The sequence below is a fragment of the Sus scrofa genome, chromosome 9 (assembly GCF_054392235.1).
Source record: "Sus scrofa isolate SSC_HxYL_T2T_F1_AM1 chromosome 9, Sscrofa_HxYL_maternal_Yorkshire_Landrace_v2.0, whole genome shotgun sequence".
NCBI classification, from domain to species: domain Eukaryota; kingdom Metazoa; phylum Chordata; class Mammalia; order Artiodactyla; family Suidae; genus Sus; species Sus scrofa.
The window spans coordinates 62,475,145-62,494,618 of record NC_139391.1 but is presented as its reverse complement, the minus strand read 5'-3'; the positions used below and the strand labels follow the sequence as shown (position 1 = coordinate 62,494,618).

The following is a 19,474-nucleotide window of genomic DNA, read 5'->3' as shown; positions in this document are numbered from 1 at the left end:
TAATTTAACCCTCCTCAGAACCTACAACAAATACTAGAATGAAACAATGACTGATCTTCATTAGTGACATCTCCTTTTTTAAGTTCAGAGTTGCAGACTTTCCTTCTGATAAAAATAAAACCATGGCAAATTACACACTTTAGGCATGTGGATTACTTTAAGGAATATATAATTCACCATGTAATCACCTATCTTGTCCTTTGAATATACAGAATACAGTAACATACTACTCACTATATAGTAATTTTGACATTATGGGCATTTTAAAGGATCAAGAAAAAAAGCTGGAATGAACCTCAGTAATGTCTGCATCAGAATCTCAGTTTGGAAGAGGTGAGATCAAGATAATGGAGTAAGAGGATGTAGAACACACCTCTTCCCACAAACACATCAAGTTAATCTACATGATGAACAATTCTCAGTGAAAGCTAACTGGAAACTAGCATAAGGACTCCTGTTCAACCAAGGCTATAAGAAAGATACAAATGTAATTGGGGAGGAAGGTAAGAAAAACATTGGTTGGGACCTGTCCCCCTGGAAGAGGACTCAGAGGAAATGGGCAGTTACATAACCAGGGACTCACCTTGGGGAGTGAGCATGTATGGCCCAGTCCTAGGGCCTATGTGGAAGAGGTAAACACCCCCTTGACTAGTTGGAAGTCCACTGCAACAAACGGAAGGGTACGGGAAAGCCTGAACTCTATTTCTGAAGAGTGCACACATGCTGGATCCTCTGAGGCAGGATGGGGAGAGAGTCTGCTCTGGAAGCTGCTGAGGATTCTGCAACTGCTTCTTAGTTGCCCCAGTCTGAGCCAAGGAAACACTCCAACCCCACTTACTCCATGCCACAACACAGCATTGTATCTAGTGTAGGAAGGATGGGAGAAAAGATTTGAAAACAGGACGCAGCGGCAACTCAGACACAAGGTGGTTCCCAGGTGGGGCAGAGACAGTCACTATTGGTGCCTACTCAAAAAGTACCTCAGGAGAAGCCCAGATCTTTGATGGTTGCCATGGAACTACAACTAACCTCCAAACACACACCAAGAATCCAACTGGGACTCCACCAGCACAGAGAGACCTCCACAACAGGGTGGGAGCAGTAGAAGCAGAGGGAAAGGATTGGCTGTGGGGGCTGGGGGAGGGGCTTGCACCAGAGGCCGCATCTAGTGGAGCCACAGACCCCCTACATATGCACTGCATAGATATACCACAGTTTGTTTACCCATTTACTACTTGATGGACACTGGATTGTTTTCATATTTTGGCTCCTATGAATAATGCTTCAGTGAACATCTGTTTACAAGAGTTTTTGACAGATAGATTTTCATTCTCTTGGACCAAATCCTAGGAGAGGAATCGCTGTGTCATATGGTAAGTATATATGGAAAGGGAAAAATCCCACCAGGAAAGATAAATACATAATAAGAACTGAAGATAAACCACTCAAATAAGCCAGTACTTATACTAAAAGACAAAAAATTGTAAAAGTAAATATAAATACAATAAGCAGTTAAGGGATAAGCATGTAGATACAAAATTTGACATCAAAAATAAAATGTGGGGTTAAAAGGATACAAATGTAGATATTTTAGAATGTTTGAAATAAATGACTATGATTTTTTAAAAAGGTATGTATAATTATTGATCAACATGTATGAATCCCTGAGCAACAGCAAATCAAAAACAATACATACACCAAAATCAAAAAGAAAAGAACACAAGCATACTGCTAAAGAACATCATCAAACCACAAGGGAAGAAACAAAAAGGAGAAATTAATAAGGAAGAATTATAAAAACAACCAGAAAATAAGTAATAAAATAGCAAAAAGTACATTCCAATCAATAATTACTTTAAATATCAATGGCCTAAATGTTCCAATCAAAACACATAGGGTGGCTGATTGCATTAAAACAGACCCTTCAATATACTTCCTATAAGAGACACATCAAGGTGAATGAGACACACAGCCTTAAAATAAAGAGATGGGGAGTTTCCTTCATGGTGCAGCAGAAATGAATCCGACTAGGAACCATGAGGTTGCAGGTTTGATACCTGGCCTCGCTCAGAGGGTTAAGGATCTGGCGTTGCCATGAGCTGTGATGTAGGTTGCAGACACAGCTCAGATCTGACATTGCTGTGGCTCTGGTGTAGGCCAGCAGCAATGTCTCTGATTAGACCCCTAGCCTGGGAACCTCCATATGCCATAGGTGCAGCCCTAAAAAAGACAAAAGACAAAAAAGAAGAAAAGAAAAGAAAAGAAAGGAAAAGAAAAGAAAAGAAGAGAAGAGAAGAGAAAAGAAAAGAAAAGAAAAGAAAAGAAAAGAAAAGAAAAGAAAAGAAAAGAGAAAAGAAAAGAAGGAAATGGAAAAAGATACTCCATGCAAATGGAAATGGCATGAAAGCAAGCGTAGCAATACTCATATCAGACAAAATAGACTTACTATAACAAAAGACAATGAAGAGTATTATATAATAAAAAGGGATTCATACAAGAAGAGGATATTACACTCATTAACATATATGCACCCAGTACTAGAACACCTAAATATATAAAGCAGATACTAACAGACAGAAACGGAGAAGTTGACAATAATAACACAATATTATGGGAGTTTAACACCCCACTGACATGAATGGACAGATTGATTTACTGGATGACAGGAAATCAATGAGGAAAAATTCTTCTTATATGACACACTACATCAGTTGGTCTTAATGATATATACAGGATATTACATGCAAAAACAGCAGAATGCACACTCTTTTCAAGTGTACATGGAATGTTCCCCAGGACAGATCACATAGTAAGCAACAAAACAAGCCTCAAAAAGGTAAGAATGAAATTATATCAAACATTTTTTTCCAACCACAGAGGTACGAAACTAGAAATCAACTATAGCAAGAAAAATGGGGGAAAAACACAAACATGTGAAGACTATAAAAACATGTTAAAAAATCCACTAGGGCAATAAAGAAATCAAAGAGAAAATTAAAAAAATAAATAGCTTGAAGATAAAGGACAATGGAAACATGATATTCCAAAACCTATGGGAACAATCCAGAAACAAGGATGCCCACTCTCACCACTTCTGCATAACATCACAATGGAAATCCTAGTGACACAATCAGGCAAGGCAAAGAAATAAAAGGAAACCAAACTGGAAGACAAAAAATAAAACTGTCACTATTTGCATAAGACATGATAATCTACATAGAAAACCCTTAAGTCTCCACCTAAAAACTATGATAACTAATAAACTCAGCACAGTTGCAGGATACAAGATTAATATAACAAAATCTGTGTCATCCTATATATTAACAATGGATGATCAGAAAAAGAAAGTAAAAAAAATATATATTGTTTAAAGCCACAGCAAAAATAATAAAATACCTGAGACTAAACTTAACCAAAGGTTAAAGACTTAAAAGTTGAAAGACTTATACTCTGAAAAGTATGAAACACTGATGAAGGAATGTGAAGATGATACAATGGAAAGATACCTTGTGCTCTTGGATTGGAAGAATGAATACTGTTAAAATGGCCATATTGGGAGTCCTGTTGTGGCTCAGTGGTTAGCAAACATTCATGAGGACATGGGTTTGATCCCTGGCCTCGCTCAGTGAGTTAAGGATCTGGTGTTGCCATAAGCTGTGGTGTAGGTTGTAGATGTGGCTCAGATCCCACATTGCTGTGGCTGGGGTGTGGGCCGGCAGTTACAGACCCAACTGGACCCCTAGCCTGGGAACCTCCAGATGCCATGGGTGTGGCCCTAAAAAGACAAAATGACAAAAAAATGGTCATACTACCCCCCAAAAAATCTAGATATTTAATGTAATCTATATCAAAATGCCTATGACATTTTCACAGAACCAGAATACATAATTCTAAAATTCATATGGAACTACAAAAGACCCTGAATTACAAAGGCAATCTTGAGAAAAAAAGAACAAAGCTGCAGATAGCACCCTTTCACACTTCAGACAATATTACAAAGGTGCAATTAGAAAAACAGCATGGTACTAGCACAAAAACAGACACAGAGATCAACTGAATAATATAGAGAGCCCAGAAATAAACCCAAACACCTGTGGTCAATTAATGTATGACAAAGGAGGCAAGAATACAAACAACAGAGAAAAGACAGTCACTTCAACAAGTGGTATTGGAAAAACTGGATTACTGCATGTAAAACAATGAGATTAGAACATTCCCCATACCTTAAAAAATAAATCAAACCTGGATTAAAGGCCTAAATGTAAGAATGGAAACCATAAAATTCCTAGAAGAATACACAAGCAGAACACTGACATAAATTGAGTAAATTTTTCTGGGTCTGTCCTTTAAGGTCAAAGAAAAGGCAAAAATTAAAAAATGGGACCTGATTAAACTGAAAAGTTTTTGCACAGCAAAGGCAGCCATCAAAAAAATGAAAATAAAACTTACAGGATAGGAGAAAATATCTGCAAACAATATGACCAGCAAAGAGTTAATATCTAAAACATATAAACAGCTCATATAGCACAATATCTGAAAAACAAAGGATAATCAAAATTGGGGAGGAAACCTGAATGAATTTTTTTTTAAGAAAAATACAGATGGACACCAGGAAAATGGAAAAAAAACTCAACATAACAAATTATTACAGAAATGGAAATAAAAAAATGATATCACCCCACACCTGTCAGAATAGCTGCCATCAAAAAGTCTATAACTAAAACTATGTTGAATAAACGGGGTGAAAGTGGGCATACTTGTTCCAGATTTTAGCAGGAAGGCTTTCAGCTTTTCTCCATTCAGTATTATATTTATGTGGGTTTGTCACAAATGGCTTTTATTATATTAAGGTATATTTCTTCTAAACACACTTTGGTAAGAGTTTTTTATCATGAATGGATGTTGGACGTTAGGAAATGTTTTTTCTCTATCTATCGAGACGATCATGTGGTTTTTGACTTTTCTTTTGTTAATGTGGTGTATAACGTTGATTGATTTGCATATATAGAACCACGCTTGTGAAACTGGATGAATCCCATTTGGTCGTGGTATATGATCTTATTTATATGTTGTTGGATTCAGTTGGCTAAAATCTTGTTGAGAATTTTTGCATCTATATTCATCAAAGACATTGGCCTATAATTTTCTTTTTTGGTAGTATCTAAGTCTGGTTTTGGTATTAGGGCAGCTTCATAAAATGTCTTTGGGAGTGTAACTTCTTCTTCTACCTTTTGGAAAAGTTTAAGTATTGGTGGTCCTAGCCACAGCAATCAGAAAATCAAAAGAAATAAAAGGTATTCAAATTGGAATTAAATACCTAGGAATCAACCTGGCCAAGGAAGTGAAACACTTATATCTGAGAACTATGAAACATTAGTCAAGGAAATTAAAGAGGACTCAAAGAAATGGAAAGATATTCCATGCTCCTGGGTTGGAAAAATTAATATTGTAAAAATGGCCATACTACCCAAAGCAATCTACAGATTCAATGCAATCACTGTCAAATTACCCCCGACATTTTTCACAGAACTACAACAAACAATCCAAAAATTTATATGGAATCGCAAAAGACCCAGAATTGCCAAAGCAATCCTGAGGAACAAAAACCAAACAGGAGGCATCATTCTCCTAGACTTCAGGCAATATTATAAAGTCACAGTAATCATGACAGTGTGGTACTGGTACCAAAACAGACATACAGACCAATGGAACAGAACAGAGAACCCAGAAATAAACCCAGAAAACTATTGTCAATTAATCTTCAACAAAGGAGGCAAGAATAAAAAATGGGAAAAAGATACTCTTTTCAGTAAGTGGTGCTGGGAAAACTGGACAGCTGCATGTAAATCAATGAAACTGGAACATACCCTCACACCATGCACAAAAATAAACTCAAAATGGATTAAAGACTTAAACATAAGACAAGACACCATCAAACTCCTGGAAGAGACTATAACACAAAACATTCTCTGACATTAACCTTACAAATGTTTTCTCAGGTTAGTTTCCCAAGGCAACAGAAACAAAAACAAAAATAAACCAATGGGACCTAATCAAACTGACAAGCTTTTGCACAGCAAAGGAAACTATTAAAAAAAAAAAAAAAAAAAAAAACCTAAAAATCAAACAATGCTACTGACAAGGGCTTAATCTCTAAAATAAACAAAACAGTTATATAACTCAACAGCAAAAAACCGACAACCCAATGGAAAAATCAGCGAAATAACTGAATAGACATTTCTTTAAAGAAGATATACAGATGGCCAACAAGCACATGAAAAAATGGTCAACAGCACTGATTATTAGAGAAATGCAAATAAAAGTACTATGAGATACCAACTCACACCAGTCAGAATTGCCAACATTAATAAGTACACAAATAAATGCTGGAGAGGTTGTGGAGAAAAGGAAACCCCCCTACACTGTTAGTAGGAATGTTATTTGTTACAACCATTATGGAAAGCGGAATGGAGGTACCTCAAAAACTAAATATAGCACTACAGTATGACACAGCAATCCCACTTTTGGGCATATAACCAGACAAAAATTTCCTTGAAAGAGACATGTGCACCAGTATGTTCATTGCAGCACTATTCACAATAGCCAAGACATGGAAACACCCTAAATGTCCACTGACAGATGAATGGATTAAGATGTGGTATATATACACAACATTACTCAGCCATTAAAAAGAACAAAATAATGCCATTTTCAGAAACATGGATGGAACTAGAGACTCTCATACTAAGTGAAGTAAGTCAGAAAGGAAAGATAAACACCATATAATATCACCTGAATCTGGAATCTAATATATGGCACAAATGAAACTTTCCACAGAAAGGAAAGTCATGGACTTGGAGAACAGACTTGTTGTTGCCAAGGTGGTGGGGAGGGAGTGGGATGGACTGGAAGTCTGGGGTTAGTAGATGCAAACTATTGCATCTGGAAGGGATGAGCAATGAGATTCTGCTGTATATATAGCACTGGGAATTATATCTAGTCACTTGTGATGATGCATGATGGAGGATAATGTGAGAAAAAGAATTGTGTGTGTGTGTGTGAGAGAGAGAGAGAGAGAGACTGGGTCAGTTTGCTGTACAGTAGAAAACCGACAGAACAATGTATACCAACTATAATAGAAAAAATAAAAATCATTAAAAATAAAAAAATAAAAATAAATAGCAGAAAGCAAGAGAGATGGGAAAAAAATCTAAAAATAATAAATGCCAGAGAAATTGTGGAGAAAAGGAAATCCTTGCCAACCATTGTCAGTAATGTACATTGGTGCAGCCACTATGGAAAATAATATGGAGATTCCTCAAACCTAAAAATAGAATCAGCATATGATCCACCAATTTCACTCTTGGGTACATATCCATTAGAAAAATGAAACCCTAATTTAAGGAGTTCCTGTTGTGGCTCAGTGGGTTAAGAACCTGACTAGTATCCATGAGGATGCAGGTTTAATTCCTGCCCTCCCTCAGTGGGTTAAAGATCTGGCTCTGCCACAAGCTGTATGTAAGTTACAGACAAGGCTGGGATCTGGCATTGCTGTGGCTGTGGTGTAGGCTGATAGCTGCAGCTCCAGTTTGACCCCTAGCTTGGGAGCTTCCATATGTTGTGGCCCTAAAATTAAAAAATTTAAAACAAAACACTAATTAGAAAAGATACATGCATCCCAATATTCATAGCAGTACTGTTTATAACAGCTAAGATATGGAAGCAACCCAAGTGGAAATTAACAAATGAATGGATAAAGAAAATATATACAATGGAATATTACTCAGCCATGAAAATAATAAAATATTGCCATTTGCAGCAATGTAGGTAGACCTAGATAATATATTATGCTTAGTGAAATAAATCAAAGACAAGTATTACATATCACTTATATGTGGACTCTAAAAAAAAAAATCACACAAATGAGTGTATAAGCAAATCAAAACAGACTGACAAAGAAAGAAAATAAACTAGTTGTTACCAAATGGAAGAGAGAGGTGTGGGGTGAATTAGGGGATTAAGAGATACTAACTACTATGTACACAATAGATAAGCACCAAGGATAGTACAGGGAATTATGCCCATTTTCTTGTAACAATTTTTAATGCTGTATGATCTATAAAAACACTGACTCACTATGCTGTACACCTAAAACTAATGAAATATTGTAAACCAACTATACTTCAATTTTAAAAAAATAATCTAAATTTGTCTAACCTACTGTAAAAGGCAGTTTATGCTCAGGGAGCAGTTCTAGAGAAAAACAAACATAAAAATTAAATTAAATATCTCATTTATAATTAGAAGAGCAAAGAAATCCCCAGATAATTCTGATCAAAGTTACATGTAAGTTCCACAGTGCTCATTTACAGAAAAAAACCTAATGTCATTTTGTTCATCACTAAAATTACTGTTTAGTATTTGAAATTCTCTAACAAACTATTGTGATTTAAAAAGAGAAGGAATGCTCTCATTTTCCCAAATGAAATTAATTTTAAGTTAAAGTCAAGTAATGTATTCTTGACAGCTGGATGAAATTTGTCTCTCGACAATATCACTATGTTATGTTAAGATTAATAAATATACTTTAAACGTTTTAGTCATCATGTCAGAATAATGATAGGCATGTCTAGAAAAGAAAAAGGAGCATTTTGGAAACTGATTTGACCACAGAAAATCAAAAGTTAGTTAAGTCTCTCCTTATTCTTTGAAAAATATTTCCCAGCCTTTTTTGAAGCTTCTAATTAATAAGGCAAATGTGATAATAATATTTCTGGGGATTGAAAAAGAACTATGTTGTTGTTATTATGCTTTTCCTTAGTTCTGTCTAAACTTGAGAACAGAAGATGAATAACAATGCTATTGCTCTATTGCAGGGACGATGTATTTCAAATGCTGGACTCCTTCCACCCTGTTATTAAAGGTCTTTGAAGCACTGCAACTAAGAAATAAAAAAAAAGGTCAGAGGAACTCATATTATTTACTGTTTCTCAAAATCTAATGCTGCTTCAGGTTCTGCCTAAGCTAACCAGTCTATTTTATTTTGGAAGCTTCTGGCCCAACAAAGTGCTGTAACAAGTGAACATAAAAGATATTAATAGACATAGTTAATAAAAAACTTGATTCCAAACTTCAGTGAATCTGAAAAAAGACTAGAGATTTTAAAGCAATGATAGCCTACAAATAATAATAATAATAAAAACAGATCCAAACAAAGCACCTGAAGAATTTATGACAAGTGGTCTTCTAAGTCATTCATTATTAAGAAGACAAAGCCAAGTCATATTGTGAAGTTGTTAGGTGGGTTTGATATTTCTCTAACATTATTCAACCTACTGATCTCCAGTACTTAGTTCTATAAGGCAAGAAGAGAAGAAGAGAATGGATAGGAGGAATGTTACAAGGGGAAAGGAACAATAATAATAATAATAGTGGTAGAGGTAATAATAATGAACAAGTTATTTAATACTGAATCCTCAAGCCGAAGATATGATAAGAATTTTTCATGGGTTATGCCATTTAATCTTCACAAATAACTTTCTGAGGTAGGCAGCCTAAGTTTTCACAGAATTATTTTAACTTAGTCTTGATAATAGGATGAGTTATCCATGGCTGAAAAACACAGATTCCCCTCTGCCTCTCTGAAAATGCATCCAATGCCTCTCAGTGACATTCCTGCTTCTGGTAACCAACACTTAAATCTTTATAACTCATTACTGAAGAATCAAGATATAAATTATTTGAAACAAAGATGGTGGTTATCTCACCAAATTGCTCACAAGTGTCTTCTACCTCTAATCATATAGTTAAACATTGACTGACAACACAAAGACTGTGGTTTAGCAAAAGCATTTCAGTTCATTCTGCAAATGACTAACCATCATTCAGCTGCATGATTAGCTCTTATTTTTTATTGTTTTCCTCTTTTATGGCAGGCATAGTGGTTCCTTAGTATTAAGTGTATAGCCCAAATAGTTAAATTATCATGAAAGCCTTCACTGTTAGACTAAAGAATACATATCTCACATTATTGAAAAATAGCACTTTCTTATCAAAGCCCAATATAAAATTAGAAAATTCAGAAAACATGGAGTTATTAACAAGACCAGCAAGTATGGGAAAAATAATGATTTTTTAGAAAAATTCAAATTTATCAACAGAATCAAAATTTTTAACCAAGATTTTCTTCTTGCCATATTTTAGGAAATTATAAATTTGGAATTTGGCAACATAATAGTTCAAAAATATTATTCATCTGGTTATGATTCCATGCATAACTTTATTGACTGTAATTTTGTTTGGACCAATTGTAGGCTCCCAAATTTCCTATTCTGGCAAACCCAGGTGAATAAGCAGAAACGTAAACAGGATGAGAGGATTGCTATCTTTATTCTAACTAAAAATCCTGCCTATTGCTTTATTTTTAAACTGCCACTAACATGTTTAAATTATAATTGCATCTTCTCAATGAGCACAGTTCCTCATTATTGTAACTGGCAGGGGGCCTTGGCATTTGAGTCATCATTTCATTGTGTCTATTTCTTACCATGGTATACAAATTAAATAGACATTCAAGCCAGATGAAATATAGGAGGAAAAATCTGAAGCAGTAACTTCAAATTGAATTAATTTTTCTCAAATCTACAAAATGTATAAAGCAATTAACAGTTGGTAATAATATATTCTACTTCAGGCACATTTTCAAAAACATTAACTTCAGTTCTCAGGCCAAATCTCTCCAAGCCAAATATTGTAGTTTTGTAAAACAAAACCAACAGCTTTAATATTTCCTAAATTGAATGATAGAATAATCCTAGTGTATTCTGTATTCTCTCAAAGAATGAACATATTCTAAAGAAATGTGTTTTTATCAATACTAAAGTTTAATCAGAAGAGAAGTCTTAAGATAGTGACTTAATTTTTAACTTTTAGAAAATACATTATTCTGCACCTTAAGAAAAAAAAGGATATAAACCATATGTTCCTAGATTATGAAATTTAGAGCATAACATATTCAAAGTATAGCTAGTGTTTTACCCACATTTATTTAGGTTATCCTTCCCACAATGTTGCAATCAGTCTTACCATTTCTGTCACAGTTTGACTTAAATCAATGGAAATATTCATGGATTTACAGTATCAGGTTGTTAGTGAGTCCTATCATTTTTATAATTACTATGGCTAGTAAAAATACATTTCTTCTTTTTATATGATGAAATAAATTAATGAAAGGGATTATGCAAATGGCTGGGAATAAATCCAAATCTTTTTTGATATGTCCAGGGGCCAGTAATTTTCTAAATGGCACACTAAGCTCTCTTGCCTAAATAATTACAAGTACTGCCAGCATGTTATCTACTGAAACAATTATGTAATCTCCTAGTTCCCACCACCCACATCAAGTCACTTACCTTTTCTTTATTCTCAGTGCCAGAAGCCTCAGGCTTGGTCCTGATCACAAACGGAGTAGACAGTCGCAGCAGGACCCTTTCAAAGGTGGCATTAATCTTTGGAGAAACGATCTCGAAGCAGTCCTCAAACATAAGCACTTTGTGAGTGTCACATCGGAGCTGTTTCCTTAGTCCTTCTCCCAGCTGAAGGACTGACATGTGGGGGTCAAACATCAAGTGGAAAGGGAAGGCTCTGCAGAAGGTGTTGATGCTAATTCTCAGGTCTGCAGGAACTTGGGAGGTTCCCTGTGGAAGGTTCTTCGTGATATTAGTATTTTCACATTGTTTGATAAGGAAAGAAAGACAGCTACAGTTGCCTGGGTTTGAACCATCTGAGCACAGTTTCTCATTTGCAACCTGATCAACTTCTACATCCAGCCGATAGATCTTCTTTCCTGCAGCTTTAATCATCCCAAGCATTGCAAATCCCACAATATGGTGAGGGTGGAAGTAGTGAAGCATAAGAGTACCTTCAGGGAGCTCTTTGCATAGGAATGACGGAGACTCCAGAGTGGCCTGTTTTCCAAAAGAAGTTCTAATGTGTTCCAATAAAGCATCAAAGCCATTAAAAAAGTCCTGCAACGTGCCACCTACAGCTCGAAGAACTCTTTCATTCTCATCAAAGCATATATTAAAGAACTCCTCACCAAATCTTTCTTGAATTTCCTCAAACTTCAAACCTAGAGACAAATGGAACCAAAAGTTAATGAAGTACAGCATAAGTAATTGAATTTATAGCTTTTGTAATGTTTATCAAATGAGGTAGCTAGTGAGTGCAGCAAGAGAGGTATTTCCCTTTGAGAACCTCAATTACTCAAATAGTTTAATTCATATATTTTGAGTTAAAGAAAGAAAAATTTAGTATGTTCATGATGCTTTTGAGATGTCAATAAGCATAAACTTTGGCTGTTGTTGTTTGTTTTTAATAAACTTTATTTTTAGAACAGTTTTAGATTCATAGCAAAACTGACCAGAATATAAAGATATTTTCCAAGTACCCCCTGTATCCCACACACACTACCCCTCATAACTATCGATATTGTGCATCAGTGTTATGTTAGTTACAACCAATGAACCTACACTGACATATCAATATCACCCAATAGTGTTTATTCTTGGTGTTGAGCATCTGAGTTTTGACAGATGTACAATAACATGTGTTCACCATTATAGTCTCTGTGCTCACTATTATAGTATCATACAGAGTATTTTTTCTGCCCTCAAAATTCTTTGTGCTCTACTCTACCTATGCATTTCTCCTTTCCCTCAACCCCTGAAGCACTAACTTTTTAAATGCTAAGCTAGCTATACTCTTTTCTTTTCAATACCCTATTCCATGTGTTGTAATTATCATGAATAATATATCTTCCTTAATGATTTCCCTCATCTTTAAAGAATTTGTGAGGCAACTATAAAATTGTCTCCATAATCATGTCCATTCAATATTACTATTTTGTTTACCAAAATTCATTTGTTAAGTGGGAAATATCAACCAGAGAGGGAATCTATAGTACATGGGCAGAGAAAGGTATCAGGTTATCTCATGTAAACAGAAGGACTTAAATTAGTAATCTCAGAGAAAGGCATGAAGGTCAGCTAGACCCCAGGAAGAGAAAAACAAAACAAGGAAATAAAACTGTGAAATGATTTGCATTCATTCTTTTACCTACAAAAATAAGAGAAAATAAAAGTGGAGTAAGAATCTGAACAGACAGAGTTAAAGGCCATTGTTCAGTTTTCTCAGTTCATATTCTTTCCCAAATGCCATAGTAAAAGGAAATCTACTTTATAACAATGGATTATAATAATTTATAACAAATACGCATACAACATGTTATATGATAATTAGAAGCAGAATAACCTGTGATCTAGTTAGATCAACACTTGAAGATGATTAAAGGAAAAATACAGAGGAAACATATTGGTCCAAAGAGGAAGAATGTATACAGCACAGATAAAAGAGTTGAGTCGGTATCCTAAGAAACTTCTACGTTAACACATGCTAGAGCTTCTCCTTTGACTTCAGCTGAAATCAAAACATCTATTCTACATATTCATATTTTATTGTCTCACCTATCCCATCTTATAAGGAAGTCCTAAACGTTAGGACAGAAAAAAAAAAAAAAAAACAGGTCCCTTTGCTAGTGTCCCATTAGAATGCAAAGCAGTCTAGGCTGTCTTTAAGACTTAGTGTGCTGTTCCTACCTTTATTATTCCCTTTGAGTTCTCTCTATCTGGTGACATGATAAAACATAGGCAAAAATATTATCTTAAAAATAGAGTCTAGACACATCAAGTATTTTTGAGAGCTTACTTACTACAGAGTCTAAATACTGTGGTAACTAAGTTAAGAGGTTAGTTTGACAAAGTTCTTAAAATCAATGTGAAATTAAAAGAAGTAGAAAATTTAAGTGAAAAACAGTCCCTTTATAAAGAAGTATTTCACATTAATTTTAGTTTCACAGATTTGATGTTCAAAGCAAGCTGAGAAAGTTACCTGCTAGGATAAAAGCATCACTACTCATCTCACATTGTCATGTTACAAGACTGAACTTCAACATATGTTGCATTCACAACAATAATGCCAGCTGGAATTAATAATAATAGCAGTTATCTGTCCAGTTCTCTGGTTTGACAGAAAACAGATGACATTCACTGCAATTTGGCTCCTGCTCCAACTACTACACTGATACACTTTTATAATTATTTAAACCAGTACATCCTGTTTTGTCCTTACCGTACTTAACCTGTTTGTTTGTTTGTTTTTTCCCATTAGTTTGACAGTGTTCATCATCTCTTCCTCCTAGAACTTTATTCCCTGTTGGACTGCATACCGTACTTTCCTGGTTTGATTACTAGCTATCTGAAAAGCCTTTCACTAAAATTTCCTCCTACATCAAACCCTTACATAACCATCACTATAACATAACTAAAAAATTCTATTATATACAGGAGTTCCCGTTGTGGCGCAGTGGTTAACGAATCCGACTAGGAACCATGAGGTTGCGGGTTCGGTCCCTGCCCTTGCTCAGTGGGTTAACGATCTGGCGTTGCCGTGAGCTGTGGTGTAGGTTGCAGACTTGGCTCGGATCCAGCGTTGCTGTGGCTCTGGCGTAGGCCGGTGGCTACAGCTCCGATTCAACCCCTAGCCTGGGAACCTCCATATGCCGCGGGAGCGGCCCAAGAAATAGCAACAACAAAAGACAAAAAAAAAAAAAAAAAAAAAAAAAAAAAATTCTATTATATACAAATCAATGTCCCTTTAATGACAATGTTCTTTGTTGTTAATGATTTTTAATTATGAAATTCTTTTGAAAAACTAACTTCAGAATACGTAAAAATATCTATAATCTATGTTTGCTGAATGACAAAATCCATGTACCACTGAAAATATTCTATGGATTGCTTCTATGTTTTATTTCCAATGCCAGAAATGCAAAGAATCATCCAGAAAATAACAAGTAAATTCACCAGAGGCAAAAAAAATAAAAACTACTTGTGAGTATAGCAGTCCATAAACTATAAATCCTTGATGCTTTAAAAAGCACTTCTACAAAAAGCTCATCTATACATAAGATATAATAGTTAAGTCTCAAATGATAAGGCTAAGGCCTACCATGGTGCTAACGTGCCTTGTATCAATAAAGAAAAATTAAATTATTTTTAATACTATACGCGAATACTGTACATGGTAATTCTATATACACCATATTCAATTAACTAATAACTTCTTTGGGTCTCAGAACTCTTAAACTGTACAAAATCAGAAAAGAAAAATTTTTAAGAGTTTGAAAAACTAAAACTAGACAATGACCACTTCAACTTTTACAAACATGCTATGAATAAAAGCCCAAGACTTCCACTTTAAATATCTCAAAATTTAGAAGTTTAAAGAAATTAGTTCAGTTCAGCAACACTTCCAAGGCTCCCCTTATAATTTAACCCTCTCAAAATAACTCACTTAAAGCAGACACAATGCTCATCTGCTCATATCACAAGAAGCTATGACAGCTTGACATATGGATCTTCAAAAATACATTTCCTCAAGAGGAAAAACTTACAACAAAGCTGCTTTCATTAACAGGTAAGTTAAAAGAATTTTAAATTACTGTTAATTCACCTCTTTAAAACAATGCAGAGCCTAAACACTCACATCCCTTAGCTATAAATGAAATAGGAAACAACCATTCATAAGAACTAAGCATTCTAAGTGTTTGCTTGATTAATATAATCAAGTTCTTAGGCTACCATTGTGCCACATCAAAGGATACCAAGACAACTAGATACATATTTTTCTCTCATGGGTCCCTACAGATAATTTAGTATAGAGATATACAGGAGGTATAGAGAAAAGAATGTCTGAGTTTCTCCTCAAGGAGATAAAGTGTGAAAGAAAAGTTGAAGAAAAAGTAGATATGCAAAGGGCCAATAAGAAAGGAACAAGCACTCTAGCAGATGGAGTAGCCAAGAATAGTCAGGGAAGGGCAAGGACTAAGTGCATAATGGCTGGGAAGCAGAGGGGTTGAGATGAGTTGTTAACTAATCAGCAAGGTAGATTTAAGAGTTCCAAGACCAGATATCAGCCAAAGAGATACTACAGTGTCTGTAAAAGATTATACTTATTGAATTAGGTAGTTCCTATAAGAAGGGATAATTAGTGCCAAGTAGTGTGCCAAATATTTTCATAACTTTAAAATGTTAAAAATTCCTAGAGGGCAGAAGATCTGAACAGACAATTCTCCAAAGAATACATACAGATGGCCAATAAACACTTGAAGAGATGTTAAACATCATTAATTATTAGAGAAATGCAAATCAAAACCACTCTGAGGTACCACTTTACACTGGCTACAATGGCCATCATCAAAAAGTCTACAAACAATAAGCGATGGAGAGGGTGTGGAGAAAAGGGAACCCTATTACACTGTTGGTGCAAATGTAAATTGGTGCAACCGCTGTGGAACACAGTACGGAGACTCCTCAGAAAACTAAAAATAGAATTACCATTTGATCCAGCAATGCCACTCCTGGGCATCTATCCAGAGAAAACCATGTTCATTGCAGCACTATATACAATAGCCAAGACATGGAAACAACCTAAATGTCCATCAACAGAGGAGTGGATAAAGAAAATGTGGTACATATACACAACGGAATATTACTCAGCCATTGAAAGGAAAGAAATAATAGCAGTTGCAGCAACATGGATGGACCTAGAAATTACCATGCTAAGTGAAGTCAGCCAGATGGTGAGACACCAACATTAAATGCTATCACTTACATGTGGATTCTAAAAAAAGGATGCAATGAACTTCTTTGCAGAACAGATACTGACTCACAGAATTTGATTATGGGTTCCAAATGAGACAGGTTGTGGGGTGGGAGGATGCACTGAGGTTTTGGGATGGAAATGCTATGAAATTTGATTGTGATGATTGTTTTATGACTATAAATGTAATAAAATTAATTGAATAATTAAAACAATGGTAAATAAGAAAAAAAATTCCTAGAAAATGGACATTTTTAATTGCCCCCATTTTAAAAGTAAGGGATGTTATGAACTTTGTCCATGTTCACACAATTGTAGGTAGCAAAGCCAGGTCTCCGAGAAGAGTCTGTCCAATACTAAATCTTGTGTAATAAACATTACATGATATTGTGCAGAGTATCAAATGAGTAAAACATCTGCATGGGGGAAAAATGCATATCTTGCTCATTGATATATCATCAATACTGAGCATTCTGCCTAGCATTTAATAGGTACTCAATAAATAATAGCTGAATGTTGAAAAAAATTAATGCATCACTGAAGTCAATAGATGGGAGCTACAAAGAGCAGTTATCAAATGCCATGCAAGGTCAAGTAAAAAAACTTTAAACTGGATTGGTCAGAATTTTAGGGACCTTTGACATAGCATGTCAAAGACATGGAGAGGTGGAGGCAAAAGACTTAATATAATGTGTTGAGGAGTGAGGGGCAGATAAAGAAACAGAACATTAGTTTTCAGCTGAATCAGTATAATTAGAGAGCTAAATTACTTATTTTATAAAATTGTTTTTAAATACCTGACCTCCAAGCTTGGAAAGGGAAATGTTAACTTTATTGAGAACTGAGAGAATACAGAAAGATACTGCACCAAAAATATGCACTGACTGGGTCCTAGATCCTCTAAGGGGAAGATTTATTAATAAAATAGGGAAATTGGTGTCTTTCTAGGTCCAGAAATCATCTTTATCACCCAGCAAATGTATCAGTCTCCACAAACATATAAAAATACCAAAGCAAAAGGTATATTTTGCAATTACTTAAACTTCAATCGAGGAGCTGAATACTTATGAACTACTCACTTCTGTGAATTGTGGACATTCCTTAATTATTTTTTGATTATTACTTAGTTTTCATCCAACCAAATATCCAAGAAATGTAATTCAATCACAAGGGTATCTCCAAGTCGAAGAGGTTTCAACATTTTAATGCAATATTTATCCTTTTAGAAAAACAATTACTTTTCCAGGTTTACTGAGATATATCAGTTTAAAGTACACAATGCGTTGATCTGATGCACATATATGTTGCAAAATGATTGGCACTTTACCATCAGTTTATACCTCCATCACTTCACAAAATTACTGTTTCATTTTTGTGTGTGAGAACATTTTAAATCTACTCTCTTAATTTTCAAATGTATACTGCACAATTGTTAACTATAATCACAATGCAATGCATTAGATCCTTAGAACTTATCATCTTCTAATAGGAAGTTAGAACACCTCCCCATTTCCCTCAGCCTCAGGTAAACACTATCCTACTCTCTCTTTCTATGAGTTTGGCTTTTTTCCACATATAAGTGACAGCATACACTATTTGTCAAGAATAATTTATTTTATCTAGCAAGACCATAAGATGTTTCTCAACTGTGTTTGAAACCCAGATGACAAAAATTTGTAAAAATGGTATTTGTAAAAATACCATACCAATCTACAAATAAGTAAAGTTAGTCTGCATCCCAAAGATTTAATGGTAAATATTACATATGCATAAATAATAACAGAAGAAAGGTGGAAAAGATATACCACTGCACAAATTGTAATTTTAAGGGAACTGTTTTGAATCTGATTTCTTAATACAACTCATTTGAATTTTGGTAGGGTGGGAAAAAACCTTTATAGCTTGACTAGTTAAATAAGTAAAACATTTGCAATAAGAGTAAAAAGAAAGGTCCTTATCAATTTTCTCTTAATCTCTGTTAAACAGTGATTTCCTACCACTTGAGAGGCACTTAACTCTTCTTTTATTGCATTTGTGGCATCTCTGTCCTCCCCAAAAAGAATACAGCATGTGTTATATATTTAAGTGTAGGTGAACTAAAATTAATTTCTCTTTATATTTTAAGTATTAAATATAGTAAATTCTTAAGACACAAAAATATTTGGGAGGGTTAAGCTTACAGTTTGTAATTTTGAGAATATGCTAATGTATACTTTAAAATATACAGTACACAAATATTACATGAGAAACATGGACTAAGGGATAAAACCAAACCCTGAGTGATGCAATGTATTTCTTCACCCAGAAACTACATCTAAAAAGCAGAACATCATAAAAGTACAGTCCAACATTATCAGTTGTTACTCCTTATTTTCAAATAGCAAAGCACATCTTTCTGGCTTTTTGTGATATACCAGATATTCCTTGTATTATAAATATTCATCTATGATCCTTCCCTTGACTGTAAACAGTTTAGTAGGACAACTCATTAAATGTACAATCTCTAAAAACAGTATGATCTAGAAAGACAAAAAGGTAGCAGTGGAGGAAGGACTACAACCAAACCAGTAATACAATGTCCTCCTGAACTATAGAAAATCTTGACGGAAAAGGCACAAATTCCAGCCAAGGTTGATGAGAAAACATACAATTGATTCACTTGGATATACATCTGCAACCAATACAACATTGTAAGTCAACTGTACTCCAATATTTTTTTTTAAATAATTGTTCTTACTTGCAATTCTGGCAGCTA

General features: G+C 34.7%; 1 protein-coding gene across 3 annotated transcripts in view; it reads right to left on the bottom strand.

Moving 5' to 3' along the window:
• Positions 1–19,474, bottom strand: part of GUCY1A2 (guanylate cyclase 1 soluble subunit alpha 2) — a 409,569-nt gene that overhangs the window by 291,299 nt on the left and 98,796 nt on the right. For all 3 annotated transcript variants that reach the window (XM_003130093.7, XM_084978389.1, XM_084978388.1), the window contains exon 4: positions 11,412–12,130. In XM_003130093.7, the coding sequence (XP_003130141.3) occupies positions 11,412–12,130 (719 nt within the window). The remainder of the gene's footprint in view (positions 1–11,411; positions 12,131–19,474) is intronic.